The sequence below is a fragment of the Cyprinodon tularosa genome, unplaced genomic scaffold (genome assembly GCF_016077235.1).
Source record: "Cyprinodon tularosa strain WSP-4 unplaced genomic scaffold, ASM1607723v1 ctg246, whole genome shotgun sequence".
Taxonomy (NCBI): Eukaryota; Metazoa; Chordata; class Actinopteri; order Cyprinodontiformes; family Cyprinodontidae; genus Cyprinodon; species Cyprinodon tularosa.
Genome location: NW_024038913.1, coordinates 51,054 through 66,188, shown reverse-complemented (window position 1 = coordinate 66,188; position 15,135 = coordinate 51,054). Strand labels below are relative to the sequence as shown.

The 15,135-nt window shown below is 36.3% G+C and overlaps 1 protein-coding gene across 1 annotated transcript; it reads right to left on the bottom strand.

Annotated features, from left to right (window-relative positions):
* Positions 1 to 3,606: 3,606 nt before the first annotated feature.
* tnfsf14 (TNF superfamily member 14) lies at positions 3,607 to 6,640 on the bottom strand. The gene is made up of 4 exons (XM_038287894.1): positions 6,142 to 6,640; positions 4,691 to 4,724; positions 4,532 to 4,621; positions 3,607 to 4,425 (listed from the first exon to the last, which is right to left on the bottom strand). Exons 1-4 carry the CDS (start codon positions 6,367 to 6,369, stop codon positions 4,034 to 4,036), a joined length of 744 nt encoding a protein of 247 aa, XP_038143822.1. The 5' UTR covers positions 6,370 to 6,640; the 3' UTR covers positions 3,607 to 4,033.
* Positions 6,641 to 15,135: the final 8,495 nt, after the last annotated feature.

Genomic DNA, 15,135 nt, shown 5'->3' with positions numbered 1-15,135 from the left:
AGTAAGTAACTATAAGAAAATGGTCCTAAACAGGTAACATAAACAGGTACACAAACATCTTTTTATATCTACACCTATTAGGCACTTGCTTTCACTGATATCTATTTTAGTTACTGCATTTATTTCTCATTCTGAGATTTAACCTAAACGTAACAGTTATCCCTAAGTTCCCAACCTTAATCCACAGTTAATTCACACCAAAGCTCTAAACTGACTCTTTAATATTAAAGTGAAGGTCGACCAAATTAGGACCAGCTTTTGGTCCTCAGAAGGTTAGTAAATATAACATAAGTTATCCTAAATAGGTAACAAGAACAAATTCACACACACCAACATTTCTTATATAACTAACACCATACATTGTTTTTCAGTTCTTTTTTATGTTGCTTTTTATTAGGGATATATTCAATATTTGATACAATAATTTAATTTATTAAGAAGCTTTTAAAACCAAACCTTTTGTGCTTCAAAGGAAATGGCCGGGTAAAATTTATAAATCCTTGTGACGCGCTTCGCTTTACGACCTGCCTTCAAGAGTTTCTCCTAATAAAAGAAAATGAGCATTTGAGGTTGCAGTAGAGACATTGAGGCCCAATTGGATTTACGTTTAGACTCCAAACCCCTATTCTGTTATTTTTCATTAACCCAAATGAATGAGCTTAAGGTCATAAACTGATGGTGTGAAATTAGGAGCCAAATATAGTGTATCTAGTATTACAAGCTGTCATTTCAGGTCCTTTCAAGACCAAGATATTCACACTTCTTTATGCTAAATGTAGTGGGATGTAAAACCTTTCAAGAAGTTCCTCTTTCTGCTTTGTCAACCCACAAACAACATTTCCCCAAAGTCCTGGAGATCATCGTAGTTTGTTTTGTTTGGCCAATTGTCAGGTTGGCTATTGTGTTATTCTTCATTAACAGTGATGATCATCTAACACAGATAGCACCTTATTTCTGCATCTTAAGAAGACTTAGGCAAGTGTGGGCATAAAGTTCTTTAAAATGTTGCTTTGACCTCCTGAATGAGTTCTCACTGCACTCTTTGTGTAGCTAATTTTTGCTGAGTATTCCTGGAACTGTTTCGCTCTGGTAATTGTTTTATACATTTTTGGGCAATGTCTCACTGTTAGTCACTGGAATATGAAAGGCTGAGAAAGTAGCTTCACATCTGTTTCCAAGTTGATGTATACTTTTCATTTATTCTAATTTTATTTGGCTTGGAGTATAATTTCCTGCAACCTTTTAGCCTTTTAATGTTGGCACACATGTTCTATTCTGATTCCACAGTTGAGCCTATAATACATTCTGATGAGGCAATAGAATTAAGTAAAAAAGGTGGTTAATCACACCTATTTCAAGATTTCATGAATGTAAGGTTGCTTTAACAAACAACTAAGTTGATCTAGACAGAAATTTTTCTGTGATACACAAAATAATAATTTGGTATTGCCCTTGGATTTCTTCAAGCTTTCTGAAACAGCTAAAAGTATAGTGGAATGTGTTCTTTTTCTGGGTGCATCATCAAAATAAGTGGTCCTCCTAATTGTCAATCGTCCTGGCAATACGTTTACGTAGGACCATCTTACGTGCTCGTCCCCATTCACTTACAAGTGCTGAGTCTGACATAGTGGTAAAATTGCAAAACTTCTTTTGGTAAGTAAGCTTGTATGAGCAATGCAAACAGCAACTTCTAAACAGAGCGTGCGCCAGGAGAAATGGGCTTGTGCATGCTCTCACACGCATATAATGGGTGTTCCCTCTCCTTAGTGGGTACGCTGTGCATGTGCATTCTTTTTCAAAGTGGAGAGGGCGGGTCTTTTAAAAAATTTGTAAAAATCCTCCACTATACAGTATCTTTAACTATAGAAAAAAAGCAAAACCTGACTGAATATCTAAAGGGCGAAGGCATGACTCTGTTCTTCACTTAAAAATAATGATAATAAAATTCTAAGAATTAAAACTTACCTTTTACTGAATGCAAAACTTGCAATGAAAAAAACTGGGATCTGCAGACGTTCAAGCAAATATAATTTAATTGATTTTTGCTTCAGTTTTTGTGGAGTTTTTTTGGGGGGTTTCCGTTGTACTGTAGGATATTTTATTTCAGGAACACACGTCTCACATGCAACACTTTTAGAATGAACCAACAGTATCTTCTGTGTCTTCCATGAGTCTCTGTTTGAGGTAACTGCTAAAGTATTTTAATGGTCTATAAAACAGTAATAATTAATAATTAACTTAACCACCAAACTGAATATAAAATATTGAACAGCCCTTTAAATCCCCTGTTTAGAAACAACAGTAATTCTTGTAGTTTTTGAATAGAGTCATCCCAACCGTGAACGTATTCAGCTCTAACTAAACGCCTGTTCTGTTTCCCCTTCAGGAGCCCAACACAAGGGGACAGTATTTAGCTGCAGACCATGTGAGACGCACCGTGGCCAACACTTTCGCTTATGCTTCAAGTGTAAAAATGCATCAAAGTTTGACAGTACTTCAAGATAAGTGCCTAAAAACAGGCACACCTTTGGCGTATAAATGACTTTAGAAATGGTCTTCATTGATGGAAAAAGTTGGTTACAGAGAAAGACAGAGAAATCTCATCCCACACAAATTCTCTGTAAAAGTTTAGAGTTTAATGATGATATGGCATGAATCCAAACCACACAACGCATCACCCCCACATTTTAGACAATCGTGTTGCACACTTTTCACTCTGGAACATGATGACTCATTCCTATATGTTCAAGACAACTGTGTCAAAAAAAAAAAAGCATCTGAGGAAAGGCCACACATGATTTGTTAACTAGTTGGGCTGTTTGGCACTTTTTTCTCCTGTCGAGTCTGGAAGGGGAGAGCTTTTCTGACTTCAACTAAATCCACATAGAGCGCTTGAGAGGAAATTAATTTGAGGTTGACGCCCACCTTAACTCTCTCTCACACATACACACATTTCCTGCGACAGTACATCTTTATCAAGCACTGTGCTCCAGGTCTGGGGTTGGAAAGTGAGTCAGGCATTCTGCTACCGACAACCCCCCTCCCCACCCCCCTTGCGGCCCCCATCACCACTTCCTCCTCAGTTTACAAACACACAACTCAGTGGGTGTTTTCATAAGGCTTCTGCGAAGCGTCACAAATGAAGGGAAAGAGTAAGATTGACTGTGAGAGATATGAAAAGCAAAAAAATATACTTCAAAGCGTGATGGGGCTTTTTTTTTGTACAGGGAGAGTAAGCATATTTGTCATAATTTGAAGTCTTTTTTCGAAGTTTAGAGTCAACAAAACCACTTTCCAGTTTTTACGTAAAAGAAAGCAAAGTGGATGCAGTGCCCCTCCCAAACTTAGGATCAGGGCTCATCTGACTGTCAAATTTCATTCTTGTACTGTAAAAGTCCACATTAACCAAAAACCAGCTAACTTCTGATGACATTTCAGGTTAAAGTGGTGATAGAAAATTACCCAAGATGTAAGCCATATGATTGGAGAATCTAGGCGACATATTGCTGTAACTGAGACCACTCTTCATCTAACTGAGCTTAGCCTGATTTATAACAGGAAGTGAATTCATCTGACTCACAAAACCATGACTTCAGAAAACCAAACTTTTAATTGTTAAATCTTTATTTTATTAAATGCTTTTGTACAAACATAGCACTGTTAACATAGCTTCATCTAAAAGGAATAAATAAATAATGTTCAGTAATTAATAAAAACAATGAAATTTTAAAAAGTTGCAGGATTAAGTTTTTTGCATGTAATTCGCTTCAGAGCGGATGCATCTTTAATCATTATATGAAGGTTTGATTTTGTATAAATGCAGAAAGTTGTCTTAAAAAAGTCCAAAACGCTTTACCTTTCTCCAAACCCTTTACCCCATATGAAAAAAGCCACCAGCAAATTTACAAATAGCATTCTACATCTGCTTTTTTCTGAGGTTTTCAAGGTAAACAAAAATATCCCTGAATAAGAATTAAGAGTGATGAACTCTTATTCTAATCATTAGGTTTATAATCTCCTGTTAGGGAGATATCTATATCATATATGCACCAAATACATTTTCATAAGCCTTGTGTCTCATAATCTGTTCTGTATTGCTGATGTATACATAGATGGCATCATTTTTGTACAGATGAAAAACTCCACCCAAGTAACTGTTGGAGGTATTTTCAGGTCCTTTGGATTTCTTTGAATACATCCTGGATTGTAGAAGTCTGATGCTTCCTCCGGAATATCGCTCTGTTTCCATTTCCACCGAATGGTGAAAACTATTATCTGGTGAGAAGTACACCTTTGAATAGATGTAGTAGAATCCCTCTTTTTGGATGATGAGTTTTCCTTTGTCGTAATTCATTTCATAGAGTATAGGGTCAGCATTTCGGCTCCATGACATTATGTGTTTGTTGTGTTGCACATCTTGGCCATCTAATGAACAATACATCAGTATTGATATTAGCGCTAGTGATTAGGTTCTACCTTCGTTTGAAGGTAGTTAACAATTTATTTGGAGAAGTTACAGAGAGGGTTTTACCTGTCAGATGTGCCATTGGTTTGGGAGGACGCATCTCATCGGTTGGGCTTTTGGTGGTCGGCACAGGAAAGCCTGCACAAAATTCCCATATTTTGTTTTTATATAAGTAAAATAAAACCCAACTATTTATTATTTAAATGAAAACTTGCTGAGACATACCGCCACTTTGCTTTTCGGAGTGAGGTGAGTTTTCCTGCAATGATTAAAGAAAAAATAACATTCAAGTGGTTTAGCTTTGATGTGGACGCATTCATGCATTAAGTAAATATTCACAGTTTGGGACAAAGGGTTAAAGAGAAAAAAGGTTATAACTTTTCAGCATATGTTGCATGTTTTGCAAGCATTTCGTGGTTATGCGTTGTCCGTGAGGGGGGCTGGTAGGTTTTTCATACAATGCACATTAGGTAGATCTTTATCATGATACAGGAAGTAGACCATTTTCCTGCACCATGATTTGTTTTTGCATTGCTTTTGATGTAATAGGCATTGCAGGTTCATTTATACAGCCCATTTCAGAGGTCAGACAATTCAAGTGCTGTAGATGAGAAAAAAAGGAAAAGTACATCTCAATGGCATAAAGGGAACACAAAACATAAGGAAATAAAAATGATTAATTAAGGTAAGATGACTACATAGAGAAAAGTATATAAGATGATCAATAAAAAAACATAAAAGGAAAGTGTAGATCCTCAGACAGCACCCGGACCTTATGACAAACCTCAGAGTATCAACTGTCCACAATCGCAGGCAGCATTTGACTATACAAACCCAAAATACGTCAGCAAAGTTCTTGATAAACAAGCAGGTTCTCCATTAGCGGTCCACTCTGTTCCTCTTTACACTAAAATAATTAAAAGCTCAGCATTTTTGGATGAAAAAAAAACCTTTCATTCACATGATCTGAGTAAATGAGGGTCTGCTTAATTTCACAAGAGAGCTTCATTATTTACTCACACACTTAAGAGCCCCAAAATAAATGGTGTGAAAATCATACGTCGAGAACTTTACTTTAAGTGGTCGTGTTGGAAAGCAGCAGATTTACTAAAAAAGTTTCCACACTGGAAATTCAGTTTGGTGGAAGAGCTGACGATTTTTTCCTTTGGACACCATGTGGTTCTTAACATGTGCACCAAAAAACCTTTTTATCAGCAGTATCATCACCAAATTTCTAACTTATGCTTTTCACTTAATCAGCGCTTTACAAAACTTTTCATACAAATATTCAGCATTCTGATTATACTTTATCAGTCATCCGTATTATTACTGATGTTGTCATTTAATTTGTTCACAGTATTAATATTGTTTGTAACTTTACAAGTTCAAGTGTGTAATCATGTTATTCACTATTCATGGAAAATTTAACATATTAAGACAAATAAAAAGCTTTGACATTAAAAAAAAAAGGTAGAAAAGAGTTGAAACAGGAAAAGAATACTGAAAGTGAGAAGTGGTAGTAAAGATGATTAAATTCGTATGAAAGTGAGATTCAACCAGTGGGGTGAAAAGGTAAATGTAATGGAACAGAAATTGTACAGTAAAACATACACACACACATGCGTTCACCCACACACACACATACTTAGGCAATATTACAAACACAAGATACTTACAGCTTGAAAAGAATGAAAGCGATATATGAAGCAAGCTTCGATGGCCAAGCCAACCAATGCCAGGGTCACCAGGAGGATGAGCAGGTTCTGTACCGCATCGCTTCGCTTCTTCTCTTTGCTCAGTCTAGGCGGCACAGCTGGACGTGTTGCATTAGTGTCCACTACAAACACAGAGGGAATGTTACCTTGAGCCATACCTCCAGGGCTCCTTTTGGAATTGTAGAACATTTCAGTGAATGGTCAAAGCTGTCGTTTCAGAGGGGCTGAAGGGACCAAAAGACACTTGGGAGGTAGAGTGGTGCAGAGAGGTTGCAAAATGGGTGGGCTCACTTCTGGTTGGTCCAAGTGGAGATGGCTCATGAGTAGTCAGAAACAGACAGCAACAAGAATCTTGAGATGTGTCACTGAAGCACCTATGAAGGCTCCCAAAGATCCACAGTCACTGTAGTCATCAAAATGAAACCATTGTTAGATGCCTTGTTGGTTTAAAGGTAGAAGACCATGCAAGTGAGGGGGAGATCAGACAATGTGCATTTTGACCCTGTTTCACACCCTCCCACTTCACTGCAAGAGCAATGTTGAAACATTTTCGTTCACACTTCCTCTCCTCTGCACTCTCTCTTTGCAGCTTGTCTATAAGTTTAACATCAGTTATTATTGGCAAGGTCTAAACTAACATTCATTTCCTGACAACTTCTCATTGCCATTGCTGTTTAGAAGGCCAGAAGAAACAAAAAACAAATGTATAGCAAATCAAAACTGTTCTTTTCTGCAGAGTTGAAAAATCATTTGATCGGGATTGGTAATTTACGCACAGATAATTCAGCTCTAGCGGAATAGGGAACATCCCCTCTTCCACACTATGTTTAATGATAATGTCATGTTCATGCTTCCTAATAACTTTCCTGTTGTTTTTGTTTTGATTTAGAATAAGGGAAACCCTTCACACCCAAACCTTATTTGTATTGTATAGAATTGATTGTGTATATTACCAAGTTTTAATCATCATATTCAAAATGGTGTATGACATTTATATTTCAGGGACCAGGTTTCCAGAAAAGAAGGCATGCATAGAAGAGGTCTGTCCGTCCTCTGCTGTAGTTTCCTGTGGTTTGCGTGACTTTGTTTCCATGCACCTTTCTTCTTATTCTTCATTTGATGCAATGTTAAAAACACTATGAACCGACAAGACTTCTAGGCAAATAGATCCTATCCTAGCACTATTATGCTATATTCACCTTTTTTGACAGTGAATACATTTTTATTATGTTTACAATCATCACTCTGTTTTTTTTACAAAACATTTATTTTTATTGTGGCCAAGTACATTAAATTGCTTGAAGGATCGATGGATTTTACAATCACAGGAGATTTGATGACATGTTTTTGATAATAGGATAAAGAGTAAACAGCCCTACATTAAACTGTACATTACAGTTCAGGCAGGCAGATGCGGTTTCTGCAAACAGTGGTCAGCAGCACCACTTCCGGTGTAACCCCCCCCCTGCTAATTTACATTTCACAGCATCATATGACTCCTGTGCAGTACTTTGTTTTATACAGAGACGGAGAGTGCAAAAAATAAAGAAAATCACTCAAGTCAAAGTACAGCAATTAAATTACCCATTCAAAATGTTAAATAAAAGCAAGAATGACCGAAGAAAAATGTAACTTTGATAAAAGCTACTTTTTTGTAAGCAAAATAAAAAAATCCTTCTGGTCCATTTCCTTCTTGTACTTATACACATCTTATGTGGAGAAACAAATTTATTACCACTGTGTTGACGCCGGTAAGCTAGCCTTGCATCCATTTGCACCCGGTCTTCTTATGGAAATTTAAAGTCACTGCATCTGACACTTTGCACTGCATCATAACAGGGCATTACAGAGGCACGCAACCATGCAACTACACACACTTACATTTAAAGGAAAATTGGAGATACCCGTCAGCCTAACAGTCATGTTTTAGGACAGTAGGAGGAAGCACCTTAAGAGAGCCCACACATGCTCAACAGGCGAACTCCATGCACAAAGACTGAACCCAGAACCTTCTCAGTGCAAAGCTGCAGCAAGAACAAACTGTGACATGGCAGTTTGATACATTTAAATGTCAATTGTTTTTTCTAGAAAGGCTATTTGATAAATGTCTTTACATTTTTAATTATTGTTAAATGAATTATGCAGTTAATAAGCAACAACTCTGGCAATATGGATGCTTGTAAAATAATTATTTAAACTTTTCCTGGATCCAGTGCAAAATAGTAAAAGTTGGTCATCATTGTTATTTATCGGTTAAAATAAAAAACATAATTTACAGATTAATTGTGTTTTAATGAAGGTAAAGGAGTAAACCCAGTTGTTCATTCTTATACAGCTAAAGATATGTGCTGATAAGTCTTTTTAAATCATGTGTGTTCCGGGTTTTCATATCTTGACACTGAAATGAGTCACTATAGTTTGGGGAGTTAAAAAAGGACTGCTCAGAATCTGAGCGTAAGTTTATTTGAAAAAGTTGGGGGAGGTCTATGCTAAAATAAATCCTGTTGGAATTTGGACTCCCTTCTATCTAACTCATGAATCCTAAACTATTCTTAGTTTAGAGCTGTTGTCCTGTTGCACTCGTCTCGAATCTTTGTGCAGCTATTTATGTTTCCCCTCCAGGATTCTTCCATTCAGTATTCCCATCATTATGCTCTTATTTTTTATCCCTGCTGAGGCAAATAATTTCCCTTAAATGAAGGCCCTCAAAATAGGAATGGTGGGTTTGGGGTGATGTGTAGGGGATGGTTTTCAGTCATGCACGTCACAAATAAACATCTTGGTTCAGTCAAACCCCATGTTTGCTGTGTTTCTGCATTCTTGTGTCAAATATTACACAAGATTTATTCTGGTTTCTTCACAAAAATATCTTCCCAGATCAGGTAACAGGGCATCTTGGCTGCTTCTCTGACTCTTGTCTGGTCTGTCAGTTAACAGAGTCTTGGCTTTGTTTTCATTTGAGCCTTACATCTGTTTTTTTATAAAAGTTTTAATATTTCTTTATAACCTAACCATTTAGACTACTCCCTGAATTTGATCATTAATGTTCTCTAAGAAATCTCTAAGGCCTTCAAAAAGAAAGTTGTTTTGTACAGAGCTGAAGATGCACATAGTTAGACTCTTATTTAATTCAATTTAATTTATTTATATACCAGTTGTATATATATATATATATATATATATATATATATATATATATATATATAGCACCAGTTCACAACACAAATCACCTCAAGAAACTAAATGAAGACAATGCTGTCAGATTGGTAAGGAAAACCATTTTGATTGCATCCAGTCATGACTTGCAAGACATGCTGCTACTGGATGAGCCTTACGTCGACAACCTTTGCTTGTATTTTGTTGTTGACTCATCAGCAATCCCTCACAGCATGCATGTAGCAACTGTGGAGAGGAAAAGTTACTTTTAACAGGTAGAAACCTCCAGTAGAATCACACTGATAAAAGGTTGGAGAACCATATACTTAAAAAAATGTAAGATAACTTTTTCCACTTAAAAAGTCTTTGTAAATGTCTATATTACTTACTAAGAAGAGTTGATTTAACAAACAAACTGAAGACAATTTTATTACCAAAACTTGCATGTACTTTTGTTTTGCTTTTTAATTTTTCACAGAGACATACAACCATGAGATTTAACCTAAATGTAATTTGCATGGACTGTAGGAGGAAGCCAGAGCAAACCCACATATGCACGGCAAGAACATGCAAACTTCATGCAGAAAGACCTTGGACCAGATATTGAACCCAGAACCTTTTTGCTGCAATGCAACAGTGCTACAAATCTTGCCACCATGCAGACAATAAGCAAGCAATACTTTCTATCTCTGACTTAAAAACAACATTTTACTCCTAATATCCAAGTAAACATTACTTGTATCTGTTAAGTTGGGAACTTATTTAAGTGGTTTTGTTTACACTATTTGGTAATATGAATTACATTTACCTGTGAATGAATATAGATTTACACATTCATCTAAGTAACACATTAAACAAAAGGTTTCATTTTGAAGTAAAAGCAATTACATGGCAATTATCAGTACATTTAACATAAAAACAGTTAATATTTACGGGACAAAATGTTACATACTGCAAATGTAGCAGATTTAGTTTTTGTACAAAGCTCTATAAATGACTTAGAGAAGCAGATCATTTCTGACCCATTTATTTTGATGCACCTTATTCTTTATATAGGCAATGCATCTAAACTTATTCAACCCAGTCAAGCCCACACACTGCATCTTTCTTTAGGGTGTGGTCTGATCACATTTTTGAAAGAATAACCTGGTATTAATTTTCTCATAAACAAACCGAATGATGAGATAAAGTTTACTTCATTTTGCTTTGAGTTAGCTTTTATTTAGAACATTTTAGACTGCATTTGAATTTGATTATTAAAAATCAAACTGCAAAAATCTGCACTCAAATTGGGTTTCCCTTTTAACAAGTTCTTTGAAATTGCCAGAAGTTACTTGCCTTAAAGTGATGTTTATTAATAAAGATAAAACATTTTTCATAGTGTCTACGTGTGATCTGCATGTCAGTAAACCACTGCTGGACGGGGATGCTTTTAAGTAAAATGAGGACACCCACAAAGAGGAAATGATGTCAGAGTTAAGTCTGACTGGAAGGTATGCTGCACAGCAACTCAAGAGCAAGATGAAAAAGAAAATCACACTGAGGTTAAGTCTGCGAGCCAGTGTAAGGACTGAAAAGAAAAGGCAGGATATTACAATAAAACCAGGTATTGTTCTTGCTGTCCGAATACAAGAAAAGTAAAAAACAACAACATACAAATCGCATATATTAAAGATACAGACTTGTATTAAACCTAAAAGTTAAAATAAAATCAGCTCCTGTCCAGATTGTCTAGAAGTCAGAGGACAGATATGTCTCCAACTTTACCACCTCCCTTGAGTCATTACCCCCCCGCCTTATTCTGATTGCTTTATCTAGCGTCAGTGAAGCAGCATCTGATGTTACCACAGAATCTCAACAGGGTTTAGACTACTTTGATCCAGTTGAACTTTCAGAGTTAGGATAACTATTATCTTTATCTGAGCCTTCAGCTTGTAACAAAATTATTTAAGGAAGTATTTTCTCTGATTTCCACCTCCATTTTACATGTGATTAACCTATCCCTGTTACAGCGTCATGTACCTCAGGCTTTTAAAGTAACTGTATTAAATCTTTATTTGAGAAACCATCTCTTTATCCAAATGACTACGTCTTTTGTAGACCTATATCTTATCTTCCTTTCCTATCTAAAATTCTTGGGGAAGTAATTGTCAAACAAATGTGTGACCACTAACACCACAATGAACTTTTTGAAGCATTTCAGTCTGGTTTTAGAGTTAATTATATCACTGAAACAGCTCTGGTGAAAGTCGCTAATGATATTCTCATGGCCTCAGATAATGACTTATATCTGTACTTGTTCTGTTAGATCTCAGTGCTGCATTTGACACAGTTGGTCATAATATTCTTTGAGAAAGACTTGAATACTTTGTACACTGCAAAAAATATAAATCTCAATAAGTTATTTTTTCTTAAAATAAGTGTGTTTTTCCTTGATTTGAGGAGATAAGTAAGACACTTTGCCAATGGAACAAGACAATTTCCTTTTAAAATAAGAAAAAACTATTTTATCGTCTTATTTCAAGTAAATATTATCTAACTATCTTATTTTAAGAGTGAAAATACTCATTCCATTGGCAAATCATCTTATTTACCTGCTCAAATTAAGGCTAAATATACTTAATTTAAGCCATTTTTTACTTCTTTCTGGATTGTTTTTGCAGTGTAGGAATTCAGGGAGCAACACTATGCTGGTTTAGATATTATTTATCTGACAGATTTCAGTTTCTGCACGTTAATGATAAAACTTCCTCATGTTCCAGGGTTACCAGTGGAGTACAACAGAGATCATTGCTAGGACCAATTCTTTACTATAAATATGCTCCCAATGGGAAGAATTATTGGACAGCATGTATGTGGTTCCTATGATTTCTAAAATTAGACTGGGAGGCAGATCTTTTAGTTATCAGGCTCCTCTCCTGTGGAACCTACTGTACTACCAGTTTTATTTGGTAAGGCAAAAACCTGTCTACTTTTAAGGCTTAAAACTTTCCTTTTTGATAAAACGTATAGTTAGAGTGGCTCATTTTATTCTGAACTATTTCTATAGTTTTGCTGCTATAGGCTTAGACTGCTGGAGGATATAGGGACCCCTGTTCATTATTCTGCTTTATTCTATCTCTTTTTCCTAAAAGGGGGTATGGATCTACATGTTATTTATTCTTTAAGTTCTTTCGATTTTAATGAAGCGTAGGCGGAAGTTCAACTAAAGAAACTAAATTACCTGCCCTCATCATCAGAGGCTCACCTGCATCTGACACAAATCAATCAGCTTTGAACCGCATCTCCACAAAGCCCTATCAGCAGCCAGAGTTCATTTTAAAAGGTCTTCAAATCCAAGAATCAGCCTGCTACCCAGCTAAGTGCAAACAGTGATGCGCTTTGTCCAATTTTGAGTCAGATAACCCCGATTTAAACCACCTCTATGCCCTTCTCCACTATCGTAGCTAAGCTCCATCTGGCTTTTCCATGGTGCTTCTTCAACCTGTTCCCTATCAGAGTGTAATTCCTCCTGGACTTCCATCACATCTTGACCGGCCCAGCAGAAGACCGCCATGTTGAGCCTGGTTCTGCCAGAGGTTTCTTCCCAAAGGGGGGTTTTTCCTCTCTACAGTTGCTTCATTCATGCTAATCATGGACAGGTTCATGCAAACCTGTGTTTTTCCAAGCTGGACATCTATCTTCCGGGTCCCGAGTGAAGCACTAGTATCAGCTCACACAGTCTAATGGATCTCACCAATTCAGCTCAAGCAGATCATCTCGTCAACTATGGACTGACCAACTTCATCTATCTCCACTCCACCACCAGTTTCAGGCCTGGGAGGAGACATCCCTGTTCTCATATACCTTCCTATGCATATTAAATAAAATTTCAGTGCTAATGTTTCCTGCTGAGGTCTGAGTGCCAAAGTCTTAAAATAATTGTAATAATAAAATTCTACTAATTGTCCTTTTCTTTCCGTGTGATTTTTTCAGATTGAAATGCTATTTGCAACTTTAAATCTGTGAATATCAAACTATTTCATTGCGTTTTGGGGGCTTCTGTTTGGTTATATTTATATATCATGTCTGAAATTTTTGCACTAGACTGAGTCTTTCAGTATATACTTATATTCTCTCTGTCAGCACAGCGAGTAAAAGAGTAAATTAACCTATTTCTGTGCATAGAACATTTTTTTAACTAGATTATTTAGTATCATTCAAGACAAAATCTTGATTTTACTTTGCTACTTAAGTAAATTTAGAAACTCTACTTTTTTACTTTTATAAGAGTTTAATCAATACTTTTACTGAAGTGAAGAATTTGTGTCTTTGGATGTGTTTCTGCTTCTGAAGCCCTGAATCAAATGTCAAATTACTCCTGCTGATGACCTCATTTTTGACTCAGATGTGTTCAAGCTTTTTCTAATTGTGCTGATTTATCATTATTCCAATAATATCATTGCTTCCTTCTCTGCAGTGAATACCATCTCCTTAAAGATTGACAATTTGGGTGACATTTAAATTAGCCTCTTTTCCATTTAATTTTTTACCAAAAGTGTTTTTTACAGCATTTTGTGGCAGCCTAAAAAACCTTGAGGTTAAATCAGCTCAAGCGAAAGTTCAGAAGGACTTTGTTGAGAAAACTAGAATATTTAAACAATTAAAACATAAGGTGATTGTGATGTTTTGCTTAACAACATGGACTTGTGTTATTCAGTGCTTTGCATTCATGCAAAATAAAATTTAGTTGGGAGGGATATAATAGAAATCATCACGTCAAAAGTGATTTAAACTTTAAAGTTTTCTTGATCCTTTTTAGGAATAATCTTAATAGAGATCAGATTCGGGTCCAGTAGAGCCAGGTCAGAAGACAATTTGGTGTCAATTTCATGCTTAACTGTGTAACCAATCAGTTTGGACTGATCTATAAGACTGCTTTTAGAGAATCCATTGTAACCTTATGATTTAGGGTTTTTTGTACTGCTTGAGATGAGTTTAGCCACTTCTCTTATTACAGTGAGACTGAGAAGCAAGTCCCCCTTTTGGTAAGTCAGACCTGCCTCAATGTGACCTAGAAAACCTGAACTGGGTGAAACCTATCACAAGAGAAACCGCAGCAAACATCTGCTATATGAGCCCAAAAAGAGGATTCAAACAACTTTGTGCCAAGCCCTCCGTTCCCACGACGACACTGAGATGGAGAAAGGCTCCCAGATCGACTGTTTGAGAGCCTTAGATACTAAATCTATTCAGATATAAGGTATAATGGAGACCTCCAAGTCTGGACCTTCTACGGTCCTTGCATCACTTGCGAATGTACATCTCAAAGTGATAAACTCCCACTCAGATACATCCACTTAACATAAACAGACCTATTTGCAGAGATATGCTCAAACACATGCACAAACACACACATAGTTAAGTGAATGAAGATTATATAAGCACGTTGCTATGATACTGGTATGTGGGCTGCCTAGATATATACTGGATTAAAAAAAGCTGAACATGTAATGAGGACAATGTCAGGAGACATTATTTTTGTAGAGAACAACTGACCTGATGCACATAGGGAACCAGGTGCCATGTGTTTTAGGCCACAATCTGACCCCTTAAAAACAAACAAACAAAGAAACAACCAAAAAAAAAAACCCGTAAACCTAAACTGTTCCCCTTTTCTGACCTCACTGATTTCTAATAAGCCCTGAATAACCAGTAGAGCTACATCAGTTAAAGAATAGAAGCTTTTGTACGTTACTTCAGACAACGTCCCCTTATTTTATGTTAGTACAAATAATCGTGTTGTCCTTTGTTTGGTTT